The following is a 21570-nucleotide window of genomic DNA, read 5'->3' on the forward strand; positions in this document are numbered from 1 at the left end:
TGAATCAATGACTTACTGAATCAATGACTTACTGAATCAATGACTTACTGAATCAATGACTTACTGAATCAATGACTTACTGAATCAATGACTGACTTACTGAACTTGACTGACTTACTGAACTTGACTGACTTACTGAACTTGACTGACTTACTGAACTTGACTGACTTACTGAACTTGACTGACTTACTGAACTTGACTGACTTACTGAACTTGACTGACTTACTGAACTTGACTGACTTACTGAACTTGACTGACTTACTGAACTTGACTGACTTACTGAACTTGACTGACTTACTGAACTTGACTGACTTACTGAACTTGACTGACTTACTTAATGACCAAGTTAGGCTCCAGTACAGCCATCAACTTCAGTACCAGAACTTCTACCATCCACCTCAGCCCAGTAGGGTCACAGCATAACTCCACTCTCTTCACAATCATTCACAAACACCAGCACCCACAATTTAAGATAAGAAATATTGTTATTTCTGTTACATTTGTAGTCTTAAGCAGTGAAAACAACTTAATACATCATCATAATGAACTATGATTACATATTCACTTTTATTTTTGTAAAATGTGGAGGCCTAAAGAAAGTTGTTTTGGCTTTTTTGGGGCTCTCAGGAACGTACCCTATTTTTTCCCATAAGTTCTTCAGTTCATCTAACACGGTTTTACCTAACACGGTTTTACCTAACACGGTGTTTTCAGGAACGTAACTACAGTGTTAAATGACGGTCTACTGTACATAAATTTCAATAAAGACCAAATTTTATTCCAGAGGAAGCACTAAACCTGTAAGAAAAATACAGCGTCTGGAGAGTGGGAGGTAACGGGGTTGAGGTAAGGAAGGGAGGGTAGCTCAAATACACTGGATGATGAACCTCTCACCAGCATGAAGACGCCTTTTCATCCTTACATAGGCACCAGATAAGACAAGTGCATGATTATCTTTTTTATAGCTGTGAGGTAAAATTTAGGATTAAAACTGTACCTCCTATTCTTCAGGCACTGTTTGATTCTTATGGGTTTAGCGCTTTCCCAAATGAATAAACAATATTAATGATACGAGAAACTCTGAAAAACTCGCATGTAGACAGAAATATTAAGACAATATGCTGCGACCTTCTTCTGAGACCTTCAGCTGTCAACACAACTTTTTTTACACTGTCTACCCGTGGGTTGCTCAATATATTGACAGGTGTCCACATTATTTTGATATTTTATAATTAAAATTAGAATAAATCACAGAACGGGTGGGGTTTGAACCCGTGGGTTTGAGTCTTACCGCTCCATGATTTGTACAATCATTTTATTATGATTTCGTGAATAATAATAATAATAATAATAAACATTGATGGGCGCCCTGTACCTCTCTCGAATCATTGCCAAGTTTATGTTATGTTTCAAGAGCTCTTGATAGTGTTCACATTTTATCGGGACATTGCTAATTTATTATTCACCTTCTATGCCTTGCCAGGCTTTGCTCTCCACTGAGAGAGAGATCTTAATGGAAAGCCAATAAATGGCTTTCCATCCGTACTTGATACATTGCGCCATTAGTGAAAACCTGATATATTATTCATATGATACATGTACGATCGTATTATTTGGCTGGTTAACTTGATTTAAAGCTTATGTATTACACGATGACCATTACGAGTTTATGTCAACTGGATACCACAAGTGAATGATAACTTTAATACCTATTTTAAGGGTTAAACTCGGTTTATAAACGCAGAGATAAACATCTCTCGGTGTACATACAGTTCATTTATAGTGTGACTGTTGATAACTGTTAAAAATCTTGACTTATGGTTTAGTAAATTTAACAAAACAGCAGTGACTGAAGGCTAACATTTGCATACAACACAAATGCTGCAGACACTTAGAGATATTTCTAAGACATGAATACTGATAACACTTATAAATTAATTAAAGACTATTCTCAGGCGAATTATTTAAAATGTTGAATAAGAAAACCACTGATACAATGTACATCTCTGCTCCCTTGACCTTCAGTCTGTTCTCCGAGTTCAAGCGAGGCCAGGTCGTAAGAAACAATATTATGGAATTATTGAAAATCTGCAATAGTATATTTGATACAATGGCTAGTATTCCTGCATAGGTTTGTGTGGGATATGACTTGCATTATAACATCCCTCAGTCGTAGAGGTCTGGACGTTGTCTTGGTGGCTTTCTGCGAGAGGAGTGAAGAACAAGGACTTCTGGTCCTGGAGAAGTCAGGTCACTAAGCGGGATAATCTCTCCTCCTAGTGGCAACAAACTCGAGCCCTCCTCTACACTGTTTACTCCACACCTGTATAATGTCGAACCTGTTAATAATTATAATAATAATAATAATAATAATAATAATAATAATAATAATGAGTATTATAATAAAAAAGAAACGCTAAACCACAAGCGCTACCTGTTATTCAGTGCTTCGTATTTTTACAATTATAAAATTATATAATGAATCCTAAATAAATACTGATTGTCAGTTGTAAATTTCATTGTAGAATATATTCTTTACTGAACAAGGATGGTACTATAATGTTGTTGAAGGGCTTTTGATTCAATGGGCTGGAGGACCCTCAGAGGTTCCTTGATGCCAGTGAGGGACTAAGTCATGGAACTGGATTTATCCTCCCATTTCTCAGGTGCTATATGACTTTTTGTGTTTAGCATTTTCCCGTCATTAAAAAATTAATTGGAGTACTCTTTCTTTTCATTAACTAAAACATGACCACCTCCCATTTCCCCAAATGCTGTAAGACCGCTATGAATGAATATAATGCCGTCCTTTGGAAATCTCAACCAACAAGTAATCGACATACTTACATTGTCATATTGCTTTCCATCTTGTGCTGACACGGGCTCTCGTGAGTGAAGTTCAGAATATTGGTAGTGTTAGAAGCAGGTAAGTAGCCTGGCTGGTGATTGTCGTGGTTGGTGACGGACATGAATATAGTGGCAGTAACATCACCAGACTTGACTACCACCGCAGCCTCCCCAGTAAGACTCGCTGCTGCTGGTATAGAAGGCATAGGGGGCTTATTAAGATATGATATTTTTCACAATAACTGATTAGGAAAGGAAGGATAACCTAACATTAGACCAGTCTACATTAATACAGTCGTGTTGGAGCACTAAACCCATTGGGATCATACAACGTCTGGGTGAATGGTTGGAATTCAGGCTTGATTCAAGAAATTGGAGCAGTGGTTCAGGTACACAGGTGCAGGTAGATTCGCCAGGACCTGGCCTGGGTCTTCTCCATGTGGTCCTCTTCAAGGGGGGCTCCTTGGTGTAGTGAAGAGGCTCTTGGTCTGAGGAATTAGACCTGTTGGTCTCCTTCCTCAGACCGAACCTAATTACTCCCCAATCCCCCCTTCCCTATCCCATCCTCCCTTTTTCCTGTCCTCCTCCTCCTCCCCATCCCTCCCTTATTTCCTTCCTCTTTTTGGCCTTTGGGATTCTTTCCACAGGCATACTAGTTCCTAGGTAGGGAGAAGGGTACCGGGGTCCATCCCATTCCATTGAAGTTCTTGGCGGTGGTGTAGTTTGCCGTGGAATCTGAATCGCCTGGGGATGTCCCGATCCCTCTCCAGTCTCCTGGGGGGTGGCTTTGGGTGTCTTTTGGGTGACGAGTGTATCTCTGGAGGCCACCTTTCAGATTCCAGGGGTGATGGCTGAAGGAGGTATGCTTTGTGGTGGATATCCGGCCGCCCTCTCTCTTGTCCACTGAGGTAGCTCGGCAGATGTGAGGTTGCTATCGCAGACTGCTGATTTACTGGCATGAAGGGTAGGGTTTGGCACGGGTTCCATGCTGCATCTGCACTACTTGTGGTGCTGAGGTCCTCTTGGGTGCAGAGGGAGATTTCCGGTCCTTTCATTCCCCCTAGGAACTATTCCTCCCTGCTCCCCCCCCCTTTATTTTTTTTCTTTACTTTCTTTTTTTTTCTTAAAAACAAAAAGAAACAAGAGGACTCCAATAGCAATAGTGAGGATAAATTACCAAAAACAACTGGTGGGAGCTCCATTGTTGGTGCTAGGGAGGATAGAAGTAAGACAGGGAAACATGCACCAACAGGGAATACAGTCACAGAAACCCAAGGCAAGCGGAAACCAAGCCTGTGCACATACTATGCACTTGGTATCTGCTGTCATGGGAAATCTGGAAAAACAGATGGGACGTGCAACTATGACCACCCTAGAAAATGCCATGCCCATATGACAACAGGAAAATGCAAACTCCCTTCCTGTAAGCTTTTTCACCCTGAAATGTGTACCTCTTCAGTACAGGAAAGACTGTGCTATAACTTAAATTGCCAGGCATACCATCTAAAGGGGACAAAAAGATACAAAACATCCAGGCCATGGGAAAACCTGGGTAGCCACAGCCACTCAAGAGGGAGAGGTTTTTTAGTGCCAGGAAGGAAAAAAAACTGGCAGGAAATGGCAGAAATCGTACACCAAATCCAGTCATTCCTGGAGTGGAACCACAGTCGATGGCCTCCACTCCAAACCAACAGATACAGATACTAATGCCGGAAAAAAAATCCCCCCCCCCCAGTACCAACAATACCACCAGTCCGATAACATTCTTCTTTGCAAATATACAGGGTCTAAAGCCAGCAACAAACAACAAAATACCTTTCATCCGTGGACTGCTTGCAGAGGCAAAGGCAATGTTCGCGGCTTTCACTGAGACCCACATAAAGGATCACTTGGACAATGAAATATGGATCCCAGGTTACAACCTATACAGATGTGACAGAGTGAACAGGCAAAAGGGGGGGGGTTGGCCTGTACATTGCAGAGTCACTTGTTTGCACAGAACTGCTTAATGCCTCAAATGATGTAGTGGAAGTTTAAGCAGTAAAGGTCGAGAACCAAAACCTAGTCATTGTGGTAGTCTACAAGCCTCCGGATGCAACATCCCAGCAATTCCAGGAACAGCTGTTAAAAATTGACCACTGTCTGGAAAATCTTCCAGCTCCTGCACCCAACATCTTGCTCCTGGGGGATTTCAACTTAAGGCACCTAAAATGGAGGAATATAGCAAATAATATTGTTGCAGTAATAACACCAGGAGGCAGCTCTGATGAAAACTCACACTCACACGAGCTTTTAAATCTCTGCACAAAATTCAATTTAAACCAGCAAATAATAGAGCCTACTAGACTGGAGAATACACTAGACCTCATATTCACTAACAATGATGATCTGATAAGAAATGTCACCATATCAAAAACAATATACTCAGATCACAACATAATTGAGGTTCAGACATGTATGCGAGGAGCCCCAGACCGACAAAATGAGACTAGTCACGAGGGAGCATTCACCAAATTCAACTTCAATAACAAAAACAAAGTGGGACCAAGTAAACCAAGTCCTAACCGATATAAGCTGGGAAGATATACTAAGCAACACAGACCCAAACTTATGCCTAGAACAGATTAACTCGGTGGCACTCGATGTATGCACAAGGCTTATTCCTCTAAGAAAAAGGAGGAGTAGATGTAAAATAGAAAGAGACAGGCGCTCCCTTTACAGGCGACGGAAAAGAATAACAGAGCGGCTAAAAGAGGTCAATATATCTGAAATGCGCAGGGAGACACTGGTCAGAGAAATAGCAAGCATCGAACTTAAGCTAAAAGAATCCTTTAGGAGTCAGGAATCGCGGGAAGAACTAAAAGCTATAAATGAAATCGAAAGAAACCCAAAGTATTTCTTCTCCTATGCCAAATCAAAATCGAGAACAACGCCCAGTATTGGGCCCCTACTTAAACAAGATGGGTCCTACACAGATGACAGCAAGGAAATGAGTGAGCTACTCAAGTCCCAATATGACTCAGTTTTCAGCAAGCCGCTAACCAGACTGAGAGTCGAAGATCAAAATGAATTTTTTATGAGAGCCACAAAATTTGATTAACACAAGCCTATCCGATGTTATCCTGACGCCAAATGACTTCGAACAGGCGATAAATGACATGCCCATGCACTCTGCCCCAGGGCCAGACTCGTGGAACTCTGTGTTCATCAAGAACTGCAAGAAGCCCCTATCACGAGCCTTTTCCATCCTATGGAGAGGGAGCATGGACACGGGGGTCGTCCCTCAGTTACTAAAAACAACAGACATAGCCCCACTCCACAAAGGGGGCAGTAAAGCAACAGCAAAGAACTACAGACCAATAGCATTAACATCCCATATCATAAAAATCTTTGAAAGGGTTCTAAGAAGCAAGATCACCACCCATCTAGAAACCCATCAGTTACACAACCCAGGGCAACATGGGTTTAGAACAGGTCGCTCCTGTCTGTCTCAACTACTGGATCACTACGACAAGGTCCTAAATGCACTAGAAGACAAAAAGAATGCAGATGTAATATATACAGACTTTGCAAAAGCCTTCGACAAGTGTGACCATGGCGTAATAGCGCACAAAATGCGCGCTAAAGGAATAACAGGAAAAGTCGGTCGATGGATCTATAATTTCCTCACTAACAGAACACAGAGAGTAGTCGTCAACAGAGTAAAGTCCGAGGCAGCTACGGTGAAAAGCTCTGTTCCACAAGGCACAGTACTAGCTCCCATCTTGTTCCTCATCCTCATATCCGACATAGACAAGGATGTCAACCACAGCACCGTGTCTTCCTTTGCAGATGACACCCGAATCTGCATGACAGTGTCTTCCATTGCAGACACTGCAAGGCTCCAGGCGGACATCAACCAAATCTTTCAGTGGGCTGCAGAAAACAATATGAAGTTCAACGATGAGAAATTTCAATTACTCAGATATGGTAAACATGAGGAAATTAAATCTTCATCAGAGTACAAAACAAATTCTGGCCACAAAATAGAGCGAAACACCAACGTCAAAGACCTGGGAGTGATTATGTCGGAGGATCTCACCTTCAAGGACCATAACATTGTATCAATCGCATCTGCTAGAAAAATGACAGGATGGATAATGAGAACCTTCAAAACTAGGGAGGCCAAGCCCATGATGACACTCTTCAGGTCACTTGTTCTATGTAGGCTGGAATATTGCTGCACTCTAACAGCACCTTTCAAGGCAGGTGAAATTGCCGACCTAGAAAATGTACAGAGAACTTTCACGGCGCGCATAACGGAGATAAAACACCTCAATTACTGGGAGCGCTTGAGGTTTCTAAACCTGTATTCCCTGGAACGCAGGAGGGAGAGATACATGATTATATACACCTGGAAAATCCTAGAGGGACTAGTACCGAACTTGCACACGAAAATCACTCACTACGAAAGCAAAAGACTTGGCAGACGATGCACCATCCCCCCAATGAAAAGCAGGGGTGTCATTAGCACGTTAAGAGACCATACAATAAGTGTCAGGGGCCCGAGACTGTTCAACTGCCTCCCAGCACACATAAGGGGGATTACCAACAGACCCCTGGCAGTCTTCAAGCTGGCACTGGACAAGCACCTAAAGTCAGTTCCTGATCAGCCGGGCTGTGGCTCGTACGTTGGTTTGCGTGCAGCCAGCAGCAACAGCCTGGTTGATCAGGCGCTGATCCACCAGGAGGCCTGGTCACAGACCGGGCCGCGGGGGCATTGACCCCCGAAACTCTCTCCAGGTAAACTCCAGGTAAACCTAACCATGGAGGACCCAATCCATGATCCTGCTACCCCCATGCCCCTTCTTGTTACTGCACCCTGTTCTGACCCTGCCTTATTTTTTGACCACTCTTCAGACACTTCTAATGCCCCTGTACCTCTTGCTGGTGCTGTTTCATCACCCGCTTCAGGTACTGGGGTTTCGACTGACTCCTTCGATTTGTCTGACCTCCGCTCTCCTTTGGCCATGCTTCCAAATCGCCAGCCCATCCTACGTCGGACCAACTCTGGTCTCACTCCTAAATTCCAACGACATTTGCCTGATGATACTTCTTGGCCACCTTCTCGTTCTACTCAGAAAAGACTAACACATCATGCACTCCCTTTCCACGCTCAGTTTTGGAATGCACAATGGACTAAATTCTTTATTTTATGACCAACTTCCTCTATTGTCTGTCTTTCTGACCATAGTATTGGCAAGGCACTCCTACGCCATGTTGGTAGATATTTTTCCTTTCACACTCTCAAGAGCGATACACACATCATCACTGTCCAGAATGCTACCCAAGCTCATGATCTTTCTCTTCTTTCACATATCGATACTATTCCTGTCACTATCGAAAAACATCATTCCCTCAATTCTTGTAGTGGTACTGTCATTCTGCCCCATACCATAGTCCAACAATTTCCAGACGTAAGGCAATGACATTCTCGAACAGCTGGAACTCCAAGATCTCCCAATCCTCAAAGTAAATACTTATGTTCTTCCTGCCCACAGGCAGAGATGATGCCCTTGCAATGTTGCTCGATTAACTTTCGACAGCCGAGAACTCCCATCCTCTGTTTATGTAGCAGGATGAACTTCAAAATGGTATACAATACCGACAGGTTGTTAAGTAAGACACATATGCAACTGTCCATCACCCTTGGATGGATAGTTTGTCAAGCCAGCTTGACAAAGCTCCTGGAGAGCAAAACATTGCCACAATAAAAATATCACATTAGTTGCACTTGTGTCCATTTACTTTACATTTTGTTGGTAATTCTACCAACTTTATTACATTCTCCAGTTCCCTCCACCCTTTCGCGCTCCCCCCAGCTTTGGTGCAGTCCAATACTGTCCCTATCTTTACCCACCCTCCTCCTTCCATCTCCAATATTGTCTCCCATACAACGTCTTTGAATTCCGAAACACTTGAACCTATCTCAGAATATATTGTAGAGATTAAACCATCAATAGATACTGATCCACCTCCTGTTCCTTCTCTTTTCTCACCTCAATCTGCGCAACTCCTTTCTTCGCAGCGCTCCATTCCTTCGCTACTTGAACGTTTTCTGCTGCCGCCACATGTGGACTTTTCTAACCCCTCTAGTCCGTCGACACCCTTACTGCGGATTTCTGATATCTTTGTTGCCAATCATGGCCTATTTGCAGTGGAATATCCGTGGCCTCACGGGTAATCGAGGTGAGCTTCAGATGTTGCTCTCTCAGTTTATCCCTGTTATTGTTTGCTTACAAGAACCAAAATTACACTCCACTGTTATCTCTCCCATCTCAGGCTATAATTTATTGTATTATTCGGATCCTTTTTCTGATGGGACTTTTAATGAAAGTGCCCTTCTATGCACTGATATTCCATACCATCATACCACAGTTTCTCATTCTATACCCCAAACCTCGGGCAGGCATTCTCAGAAGTGCGTGCCTTGGTGGTCTTCTGCTTGCGCTTGGGCAGTACGTTTGAAACTTGCTGTGTGGGGCAGTAACCGGTACAGTAGCACCACTGAGAGACTTCTTGATTTTAAGCAGAAGTGTGTGGTCTCTTGCTGTGTCATCCGTGATGCTAAACGCACATGGTGGCGAGATTATGTTTCCATTATCACCTCTGCTTTCTCTATGAGTGCAATCTGGAAAAAAGTACGGAAACCGAGCGGTAAATGCTCTCCTGGCCCGGCTCCTGTTCTGCAGGTTTCCGGTGTTGATATAGCAAACCCTCTCGACGTTGCCATTGAAATTGGTAATCATCTTGTCTGTATTTCTCAAGGGCTCCATCTATGCCCCTCGTTTCTTTCCTCAGAATCTGTCAGAGTTAGCACCCTTAGACTTTCTCTCAAAGAAGAATCTTATAAAGTGCCTTTTACACTTCAGTAACTGGAGGCGGCATTCTCAGCTTGCCAATCACCGGCAGCTCGGCTTGACGACATTCATATTCGGATGTTACAACATTTACATCAATCAGCCCTTGCAGTCCTCTTACAACTCTTCAATCTTATTTAGTCACAAGGAGTTCTTCCCCAGCTGTGGAAATCTGCCATTTTTCTCCCTTTCCGCAAACCGGGTACTACAGGACATGATGCCTCCCACTATCGTCCCACTGCTCTTACCAGTGCAGTTTGCAAAGTGATGGAATGTCTGGTAAATCGACGTTTAATGTGGTATTTAGAGACACACAACAGTCTCTCCACTAGTCAATATGGCTTTCTTAAAAGCCGTTCTACCATAGACCCTTTACCACGCTTTGATACGTATGTTCGTAATGCCTTTGCAAATAACCACTCGGTTATTGCCATATTTTTTGACCTGGAGAAGGCATATGACAACTTGGAGGTATAATATTTTGGCCCAAGCCCACTCCTTAGGCCTCCGAGGCAATCTATCATCCTTCCTTAAGAACTTCTTAACTGACAGACATTTCCGTGCTGGGGTTAATATGTTCTCCCCGGATTTTGCCCAAGCTCAAGGTGTCCCCCAGGGATGTGTTCTGAGCACAACACTTTTTCTCCTTGCTATAAATGATTTGGCCTCTCTTCTTCCATCCAATATTTGGTCATCACTATGTTGATGACTTCGCTATTGCTTGTGCAGGCGCTGTCACCTCATTACAGGTTCTCTTCAGCATGCAGTCAACCATGTTTCTAATTGGGCCACCACGTATGGGTTTAAATTTCCCAGTACTAAAACTCGCCAAATTACTTTCACTAGACACTCTGTCATCTCCGATCATCCTTTGTACCTCTATGGCTCCCATATCCCTGAACGTGATACGGTCAGGTTTCTAGGCGTTCTCTTTGACCATAGGCTATCCTGGAAACCTCATATTACCTCTCTGAAGGCAACTTGTCACAGCCGGCTGAACCTTTAAACTTTTGCTCATCTTTCATGGGGAGCTGATCGTCGAACTCTCCTTTGCCTACATTCCACCCTCATTTTATCGAAAGTCGATTATGGTGACCAGATCTAATCAGCGGCCTCTCCTGCTACTCACTCTAGCCTTAATCCCATCCATCACTAGGGATTACATTTATGCCTTGGTGCTTTTTGCTCTTCCCCTGTTCAGAGCCTCTATGCAAAAGCGAATATTCCATCCTTGTCCGATCGCTGTGATGCCCAATGTCTTTGCTACTATGTTCGTTCTCATGATCTCCGCAATCCTTCCATATATAGAATAGTCACCGATGTTAGTAGACATTATTTGTTCATCGCCCCTGTTTGCTCCGTCCCTTTTCTCTTCGCCCACATTTGCTCGTCTTCCCTTCAGGTACCACCTTTCTATGTTCATGTAGCATCTCACTTTTCCCTAGCCCCCTGGGAAGTTCCAGCTGTTCGAATCTGTTCTTTCTCACTCCCTTGCACAAAAACCCAACTGCCTACGATAGCTTCCCGCTCTCTTCTTTGACCACTTCTGCTCTCATTCTCATGCTATTGCTGAGTACACAGATGGCTCTAAGTCTTCTGACAGCGTTGGATTTGCAGCAGTTTCTGGACGGTGTCATGCGAGGGCATTTACTATCCTCAGCTAGCATTTTTACTGCTGAATTATATGCCATTCTTGCAGCACTTATCCATATTGCATCTATGCCTGTGTCATCATTTGTGGTTGTTTCAAACTCCCTTATAGCTTTACAGGCTATACGAAAATTTGATATACCTCATCTCCTAGTTCTCCGTATCCAACTTTGGTTACGCCATATCTTTACCAAGCATAAAGATACTGTTTTTTGTTGAGTCCCTAGTCATGTTGACATACAGGGTAATGAACAGGCAGACACTGCTGCGCAGTCAGCAGTACATGACCTTCCAGTTTCATATAGAGGTGTTCCATTCACGAGTTATTTTGCTGTAATAGCTACCCACTTTCATGCCTGTTGGCAACAATGTTGGTCTGATCTGCTCAATAACAAACTTCATTCTATTAAACCGAGTATAGGTTACTGGCTGTCTTGTCATCAGTGTCGAGGTTGGGAGACTACTCTCTCCCGTTTTCGCATTGGCCACACTCGTCTTACTCATTGGTATCTCATGGAGAGGCGCCCTGTTGCTCTGAGAATTGTCAGGTTCCAGTATCTGTTAGCCACATTCTGTTAGACTGCCCACTATCAACGAGCATGCAGAATTTACCTCCGTCGTCGTCTCCGCTCTACTACTCTATCTTCCCTTCTTGCTGATGGACCCTCCTTTAATCCGGACTCTCTCATTGACAACTAATTTACTACACAAACTCTGATGATGATGATGATGATGATACCTTCAGCACTCCCCTCAGCCTTTTCTACCTCAATCTCTTGCTACCCTCTACCCCTGCACTATCCACTGCCTCTCTGTTCTCCATACCTTACTAATCATCCCTCTCCCTTTCACCACCCGATACCCTTGCTTCCTTCCCTGCCCTGCAGCACTGTATAGCCCTTGTGGTTTAGCGCTTCTTTTTTTTATTACAATAGTAATTCTCCATGTGGTGACCTGGCAGTGGCTCCCCATAGGGTTGGAAGGGAAGTGTCATCAAGCTTTTATGGAGGCGGTGGGTGGCAGGTGATGATCGGCAGCAACATCCTCAGGTTCTTAACTACAAGGTACACAAGGCGTGCTGCCCTGTCCTCCTGGGTCTGTCCGACAGTCTGTTGTGATAGGAGGCAGTCGAGTAAGGGCGTCGTGGCGGGACAGTCCAGCAGGTAGTGTACAAGTGGGGACTCGGCCATCTGCTGCTCACAGTAGGCGCACCGCCCCTTTCTTTGTTGCTCGACGATATGCGTTGGGGTCAAGAATCCAAGTCGTAGACGGTGAACGGCCACATGTTGCTCCCTAGTCCGTGTATGCAATGAGGGGAGAGGAAGGTATTGGTTCAGTTCCTTACATCACGAGCCCTTCACTAGCCTCAAGAAAGTCTTCCAGTGGGCAGTAGAAAACAAGTGTTCAGTGGTGACAAATTCCAACGGTTAGTGAATGGAACTAATGAAATCAAATAGAACACCGTCAACAAAACAGAGGACATTATTTCTCTCGTTTCCAAAGTTCTTACTAAACCTTGAAAATAAGAGAAATAATGCAAATAATAACACTAATCAAATCTCTAGTGTTGATGGCGCCATCCAAGGCAGAAGAGAGATCAGAGCTGGAACATATGCAGAGAAAATTTAGGACCTGAGAGCTAATAAAGCATTTAAAGTACTGGGAATTTCTCAAAAAACTTAATATGTACTCTCTTGAGTGGAGGAGAGATGTGATTTATTCGTGAAAAATATACGGGGGTCTAGTGTTAAAAATACACTCTAGCATAACAATGTTCTGGAGTGAGCGACAGGAGAAGAAATGTCAAATATACTAAGTGAAAAGCAAGGGAACCATGGCAACAATAAGAGAACACTATCAACATCCATGGACCTTGACTATTCAATCAGTTTCCAGCAGATATCAGAAATACTGCTTCAACAAGTGTAAACGTCTTCAAGAAGAAAGTGGATCACTACCAGGCTGTGATGAATATGCGGGTCAGCAAACAGCCAAGAGCAACAAACTTAGTTAACCAGGCACTCAAGAGAAAAGCCTGATCCCAGGATAAACTGAGAGAATAGGGAAAATGCTGTAAATCAGTCAGTAAGCGTAGACAACTATAACCATCCTCCCCAGTGAGAACCCCCACACAATGCATCTCGTGCAGTTATCGGGAAAAGCTTAATTTACCAACTATCCAGGGCACACACATCTCCCTAGCAATACAAGTAACACGGAAGCCACAGCGAGGAACTCTTGACTATAGATTTCCTTACATGGTTAACCAAGGTTAGCATTCCATCTTCCATGCCTGTCCCACTGACCTCAAACTTGACTTGAGAGTTGGGATTCTTGAGGGAGTTGAATTACAGCTCCTTGGCTTCTTGAAGGTGTTGAGCTACAGCTCCTTGGCCTCTTGTGGGTGTTGAGCTGCAGCTCCTTGATCCCTTGAAGATGTTGAGCTATAGCTCCTTGGACTCTAGGTATTTAAAATTCAAAAAATGTTGAGGGGACTAAGGTTATCAGCAAGTGATACCTCTCTCTGTCTCACAGCGACAGAAATATATGCAATTAGCATAGAGGATTATTCCTACCAGGGTTCTAGAGGGAAGATAAATATACAGTTCTTGTACTCAGACTTACCAGTAGTGGGGGAAGCAGTGCGACGCAGCACTGAACGTTTGAAGGAGTGACGTACATTCACTGCTCGCTCTCTGGCCTTGCCTAAGAAGGGCGCTGTTGAGAGTGTATACAGGAGTGGGTTGACGGCAGCGTTGAGTGGCAGCACAAACACTGCAACCCACGCAAACACCTTGAGTCAGGAGAGACAGAATGGAATTATAATCTGAGCTAAAGTTTCCCTAACTGAAGAAAATCTGTATACCATTTCCAACCGTAAAGCCGCTCTCAAAGCTGATACTCCGACCTTTATATATCTTCCTTGCCTGCCCCCTTTTCTGTAACTGACATGCAATCTTTGATTTCATTCATACATTTGAAAAGTTTTATTATGAGGTTTTAACTCTTATCATTTACTCTGGGGAAGGTCACATTGTGACCAGTTAGTAATTTCTCTGTTCTCTCCATCTCCTTATATTAAACACTGGTGTTCTTATATATCGAGATCCGTGAACCTGTACCCGTTCCCATAATGTATAAATGTTTTCATCTACACTTCATCGATCGTACTAGAATTTGACTGGATAATATTAAATGCTCTACATGACAGCGGTCATTTCCCTATTCTTATTCTTGTTTCAACATTCATCATCATCGCCGAATTCAGTGTCAATTCAAGGTGCGAACTAGGAGATCTATACACATCATACATTTCCTGATCCTCCTTCCGATTTCTTTACAGACGAGCTAATACTTTACATCTCTTCGTTATCTTTGTACTTTATGCAGCTACAAGTATCATCCCACAGTCCTCAGACATTCAGAAATGTGTGTACTTGTGGTCTACCGACTGCTAGTGGAGTTCGTTTGAAATGAGCTTCAAGGAGCCGCCACGGCTACAACAGCACCACTGACAAGTTTCCTAGCTTATAAACAAGCAAGAATGCACGTGCATCTCATCATACAGACAACTACGCGACCTAGATGGCTTATTTACATATCCACCATAACTACCACTACCTACCTGTGTGCAGTCTGGAAAAAATGCAAAAATTAATAGGCAAATACATACCAGCTCTCGGATAAATACCCACAAGGGGTTTTAACTGGTGAATAATAGGTGTGGGAGAGGAAAGGCCTCAGTAAAAGAAATAACTCGCAGGTAAGGGCACGACCATCCTTGCTACTGTGATTACAAAAGCAGCAGATCCTGTCGACGTCACTAAAGCAACCCATCTATTCTTCATCTATCCTCACTTGCCCCCTCTCCTTGTGGGTCCTTACCCGTGAGTTCTAGTTCTCTCTATTAACTTTGTCACTAACATACAGACGCGGCCCCTGGGTCTGTTGCTCACGCTGTCAGTGTCTTACAAGGGACACCTTTTTCTGGAGTCGAAGACTCCAGAAAAAAAGCTGGCAATAGCACTGGTTTAAGTGAAAAGGAAACTTTTTTTTCATTAAACCGGATCTGGGCTTCTCTCCATCTTCCCAATGTTGACAGACAAAGGAAAGCTGCGCTGCGCACGCGCTCATGAATCGGTTAAACATGATTAGCCCACAAATTCCACTTTCCGGCACCTCTCTGCAAGGAGTGCCAGGTGGCTCTTAAATGCTCACCGAATATTTAACGGAAACTGTTCTATCGCACCAACTTTGATTTGTATTTTACTCTTGTATAACCCCTTACCTCCGTCCCTTATCTTCTCACACTCCCACCCCTTCATCCCTTACCCCTACCATCAGGAACTCCTGCCATCTCATATCCCTACCTCTTCACCTCCTACCTTTGTCACTCCCTTACCTCTTCACCCATTACCTCTTCAAATCCCCTACCTACGCACACCCCTAACCTTCGCACATTCCTACTTTTGCACATCCCTCACCACAGTGCTGTACGACACCGGTTGATTGTATTATCATTTTCCTATACATCAGAGAACAACATAAAATCACTTCTGACATCATGAGCGCCCCGACGTACACTGTTCTCTCTAAATGTCTCACACTTGGCAGTAAATTTTTAATACACTAACTTATTGTACCATCTATATTGCAAATTGTAAGCCTTCGCTTAATCACTACCCATACAATTTAAACCACATTTTTTTTCCATAAATCAATTTTACAAGCTGAAAACTGTTAGCCTACTTCAGCTCACAAAGCCCAGCCCTATCTAAGGTATACTACCACCCCCCAGGATGCCACCCACACCAGTCGACTGACACTCTGGTACCTACTTACTGGTAGGTAAACAGGGGCAGCAGGTGTAAGAAAACATGCCCAATGTTTTTCCACACTGACTCGTATTGGTACGGCTGTTGTTTAGGAATGTAATCCAAAATCAGGGGGGCGAACGCTAAACCCCTAACGGGGGTCACACAGTACCGGAGAAATAGGAAGTAATTACATTCAATTAGAGAAAAAAAAAGGAGGTAGCGCCAATTAGTTGAATTACACACCAGCGGCATCGTCGTGACTTCCTTGAAGAGTTGTGACGTGACAGTGAAGTCAAGTTTTTTCCACAAACACTGGAACATTTGCTCATGGAATGCACCCAGAAAATAAGTATTAATAACAAGGAATGAAAGAACTCTTCACATAATATTTTACTCATTTGTAAGTGAAAGATCTGTGTTTTTACGTCATTTTTTTTTAACTGGTTGTGGCCAGGATTCTTAGAAGATAAAAGTTAATGAGATATTGTGGACACCTGGAGAAGTCGATGCTGCGCCACCCACCTGTGCAGGGATGGGAACACTCACCTGTGCAGGGATGGGAACACTCACCTGTGCAGGGATGGGAACACTCACCTGTGCAGGGATGGGAACACTCACCTGTGCAGGGATGGGAACACCTGCTAGGGACACTAGGCCTAACAAGATGATAGGGAGCCAGCAAGCAGCATCAGTCACCACTATAATAGTCATCTTGGTGGCCATGCTGGACTCCCTCTCCTGCTGGTCACTCCTGACGGCGGCGCTGGAGGAGCGAGCTGCCTGGTACATCCCCCAGTACGACCCAGCGATCACGGAGAACGACGCCAGGTTCAACACTGTGGTGCAGACAGTGTAATGTGGAAAAAATACACTTGTTTACAGTTTAGGACACTTATTTGAGGAATCATTTCGGCGCTCATGGCGAAATGTTTCCTCAGAGTGTTTTTTTTAAACGTTTAATCGGGATCACCATTCCATTTTTTAATGTAATTTATGGCCACTTAAGGCAATCTTAACTTTACAAACTACAGAATAGGTACGTAAAGTGAGGCTAGCAAGTGGACTCTGGTTATTACAGCTACGAAATAATGGAAACTAAAGACTTGGGGACACCAAAAAGTTTGGAGATTTGCATGAAGAACGTGTGTTCGTTATTTGCAGATACAGAGCCCTTTCTTGATCCACGGAATTGGGAGCTACCCGTCGCTTCCTTGGATTCAACATTACCTCCCATCCATTATGAGGGGGAAGCAATAAACTCCTATGGGTTTAGTGCTTCCCCCAATAATAATATAATAATGATAATCGGGCAAATACAACCTGTCACAATGACAGGGGTCCTACCTATAAGAAAAAATCCCCGACACACACACACACACACACACACACACACACACACACACACACACACACACACACACACACTCTAAAGGAATTAACAAGGTAACTGATACAAATTAATATCCGTTCAAGAGATAGATCCTTTGCCATGACAAAAGTTCTCTTTAGCCGTGAAATTATACATTTAAATTTCTTCGCATCGAATCTAAATACCCCCGTGACTCATATGGTTCTCGGGTGAGACATCAGGTGTGTGTTTGGTAAGATCTCTGAGGATGGAAGTACTACTGGAAGTTGCCTGCGGATCCTGGAGTATACCTGGAGGGTGTTTCTGGGGTCAACGCCCCCACAGCCAGGTCCGTGACCAGGCCTCGCGGTGGACCAGGGCCTGATCAACCAGTGTATTACTGCTGGCCGCACGTAAACCGACGTACGAGCCACAGCCCGGCTTGTCAAGAGCCGACTTCAGGTGCAACTGACTTTAGGTGGCAACTGAAAATGTATAACTCCTGTTCTCACATGTTTGCTTTCCACCATTATTAGCTTAATGATGGTTGCACAGTTAGTGCTCTTGCCTGATCAGTTAGTCTTGCTCAGCCTTGTCGGGTCACTTCTGGAGGTGCTATCCTGGTGCTGTGCACCTGGTTAAGATAAGTGGTTTAAAAAAAAAAAAGCAATACAGGAAAATTTCTCGACGCCTTAATCCACTACGCCACCATGCTACAAACGTTAGGTACCCAGCAAGTGCACTGGGCAAGTCACAAAGGGGGCACATGTACCGCGTGTCGCAGCTGCGGTGACCCCGCCTCAGGGTGCGTATTTGATTTCGTTTATTTTCACAGCTGCCCCATTCTTCCACCTTTACACCTCATACCTTTACACCTCATACCTTTACACCTCATACCTTTCACCTCTTATCATCTTGGCAGCTCCTAATGTTTCTCTCTCTCTCTCCTCCATATTCTACATCCACCCACTGGCTGTCACGACCCAGGTCATATTTGCATTTAAGAGGCAGCGTCCGAAATAGACCTTGACAATCACCAAATTAAACCAGGAATATCAGTATGATTGCTAAATTTTAATTAAATGCACGAATATATCGTATAACGTTAGGTTTGACAATATATCGTGCAATGTTAGTTCTGACAATACATCACCTTTACAGTTGCGCTCTCCTCCCATCTTCCCTACACTGTCTATTGTTGCACACAAATCCCTTATGATTTACCGCTACCACCACACACAATTTACCAACTTCACTAGCCCATACACACCACCTGCCACCTCACTGGTAATTAATAACTGATATTTCAGTGAAAAAATCAGGATGCAGGGGGAATCGCAGGGAGCTTAAAATGTTGATCTCAAAGTTTCCCGCCACTAGGTATTTGCTAACTGCAATGCAAAACGCATAACACAGTCTGAGTTCCTCTCTCTCTGGCTCTGTACTGTTTCAATTACTCTGCTTATTTTTTTTTTCTAAAGAGTCATGCAACGAAAGTGCACTTTCCGTTCGCAATATTCCTCATTCAAGAGTTGTCGTTCCTGCTTCACTGCTTGCCTGTACATGGTCTGTTCTTTCTATCCCTTCACGTCTCTCGTCTGTTACAGTGTAGCTTCTAATTTCATCCTCGCCTACACGACTACTTGTATTTGGTGATTTTTATTTCTCAACAATGGCTCTGGGGTGGATTGCAGTGTGACTTTCGGAAACCAGTTTGTCTTTTCTCACCCCTCATAATAATAAATAATAATGATTAATAATAAAATTTACAATAAGTGACTTACCCAGGAATACGAAGACCGAGTACTCCCAGCCGCTGGGCTTCTGGTGTGTGATGTGTAGGGCCAAACAAACACCAGAACGACCGTAAAAGTTCCTGAACAGAATACAAGTCTGTCAGTACAGCTATAAAGATAAACTACGAAGAACAAGCTGTTACTGGCACTACGCTTCGCTGAAACTCTGAGCAATACGTGATTCAGTTAGTAGTAAAGTTTTATTAAGCACCTCGTACTCCCTACCCAGTGCGCAGGAGTTAAAACTCTCTCAGAGGGTGTCAAGGGCCACAGTTTTGATAGCTAAGCAAGTTAGTGGTAATGAACTATTTACAACAGCAATCTGTATATACAATATTTTGAGTATATCTAGTTTGATCTGTATATACTAGAGAACTCGTATATACTGGCTAGTATATATGACAATACACAGACATTATTTTAGGTATTAATGACCCTCGTGTAGTCGACAAGCTTTAAACCTTATTAAACAAACAAATGAAAGTCAGTCATGGGAAAGGTGCCTTGAGATTGGTGAAGGGCTCTTCATCCAAGGAAGTGAAGCTACCCTTCTCTGACTGCCTCTCATTCGCCAGGCGCTGTCAAGCTATGGCGCTTCTCAACATTAAAATAATAATGTAATGATGATAGTAATAAAGCTTTAGAATAAATTATACGTAATAAAGCTTTAGAATAAATTATACATCATAAATTACAGTGATAAATGTGTATGGAGCAGTGAGGACAATTAAGCTTGAAGGCTCGATCCTCTGTCCCGTAATAACCAGACATACACTAGTTAACTATCTCATCTAATGGCATTATATGACAGGTACGAGACAGTCGCCCACTAACTGGCGCTTCAAGGTGCAGTTCAGGCCCATCCCCTCCCTTCAAGGTCGATGCCTTGAATCTAGTAAAGGGATCTTGATACTGGTAATTGAGGCTACCTTCCCATTCCTGGGATCAAACCTGATTGCTTTGCATTCTCCAAGCACTGGATGACCCTCAGATATAACAGCAATAACTGCAACCGTAATTGTTTAGTTAATGTTGCTACTAGGGTAATTGTTCTATGTATTGATGTTCCGCTGTGTAATAGTGTTCCTGCTGGTGCAGATCTCTTGATCCAAGGAACTGGTGCTACACATCCTGATTACCGCTCATTCTCCAGGTACGCGCTGACTTGCGCAGTTAGCGCCTCTCAGTGAACAGAATAATGTACTGACCTGTACTGACCTCCAGTACTAAACACGAGAGAAGTACTGACCTTCAATGAGATACATACTGACCTAAAGAAATTAACACCTACTAGAAAAGTGCTACCATACACACCAGGCCCGGTGGCCTGGTGGCTAAAGCTCCCGCTTCACACACGGAGGGCCCGGGTTCGATTCCCGGCGGGTGGAAACATTTCGACACGTTTCCTTACACCTGTTGTCCTGTTCACCTAGCAGCAAATAGGTACCTGGGTGTTAGTCGACTGGTGTGGGTCGCATCCTGGGGGACAAGATTAAGGACCCCAATGGAAATAAGTTAGACAGTCCTCGATGACGCACTGACTTTCTTGGGTTATCCTGGGTGGCTAACCCTCCGGGGTTAAAAATCCGAACGAAATCTTATCTTATCACCTCTGGGGTAATGAACGTGAATTCTCGGTTGCTCTCTCCTTCATGTACGACACTCCAAGCTTCCGCAGCGGGATCTCTTGGAAAATTTTGTAATAACTTATCAACAGCTTTGTTATCACTGGCAGCAGCGTTTGTCCAACTTAAAACTTGATAAATTATTCTTCATTAAAGAGCATTTAGGTACTTGGTCATCTTTCCAAAGTTGTGGCGTGTGGGAACACTATTCTCGCACACGAATCGGACACACACGATTCACTCACGGATACCTCGTGGAGAGACGCTAGACACGTCTCTGGAAAATGTGTCAGGTTACACTGTCACTGACACATTAATACACTACCCTATATATCAGAGATCATGCTAAATACACGTTAGACACTGACAACACCATGATGGGCTCCTTTCTGATAGAAACTATTCATTTACACCAACTTCGATTTCTATTTCCCAATCTGCTACCCCAACGTCCACTAACCTACACCAGGACTCCATATATATCACTGCAGCACTGTATGACCTGTGAGGGTTTAGCGTTTATAAATAACAAAAAGGCACAATACTGTTGTAAGCTCCCCTCTATGTGAGGGCTATATGTGCACTGTT

General features: G+C 43.6%; 1 protein-coding gene across 1 annotated transcript in view; it reads right to left on the minus strand.

Moving 5' to 3' along the window:
• Positions 1-1690: 1690 nt before the first annotated feature.
• LOC128702769 (G-protein coupled receptor GRL101) overlaps positions 1691-21570 on the minus strand; it is a 208386-nt gene continuing 188506 nt past the window's right edge. Inside the window, exons 24-28 of the mRNA XM_070101807.1 lie at positions 19346-19437; positions 16832-17049; positions 14022-14190; positions 2848-3037; positions 1691-2323 (exon numbers count right to left, since the gene is read on the minus strand). Of these exons, the coding sequence (XP_069957908.1) occupies positions 2167-2323; positions 2848-3037; positions 14022-14190; positions 16832-17049; positions 19346-19437 (826 nt within the window). The 3' untranslated portion in view covers positions 1691-2166. The remainder of the gene's footprint in view (positions 2324-2847; positions 3038-14021; positions 14191-16831; positions 17050-19345; positions 19438-21570) is intronic.

Source organism: Cherax quadricarinatus, chromosome 79 (genome assembly GCF_038502225.1).
Source record: "Cherax quadricarinatus isolate ZL_2023a chromosome 79, ASM3850222v1, whole genome shotgun sequence".
Taxonomy (NCBI): Eukaryota; Metazoa; Arthropoda; class Malacostraca; order Decapoda; family Parastacidae; genus Cherax; species Cherax quadricarinatus.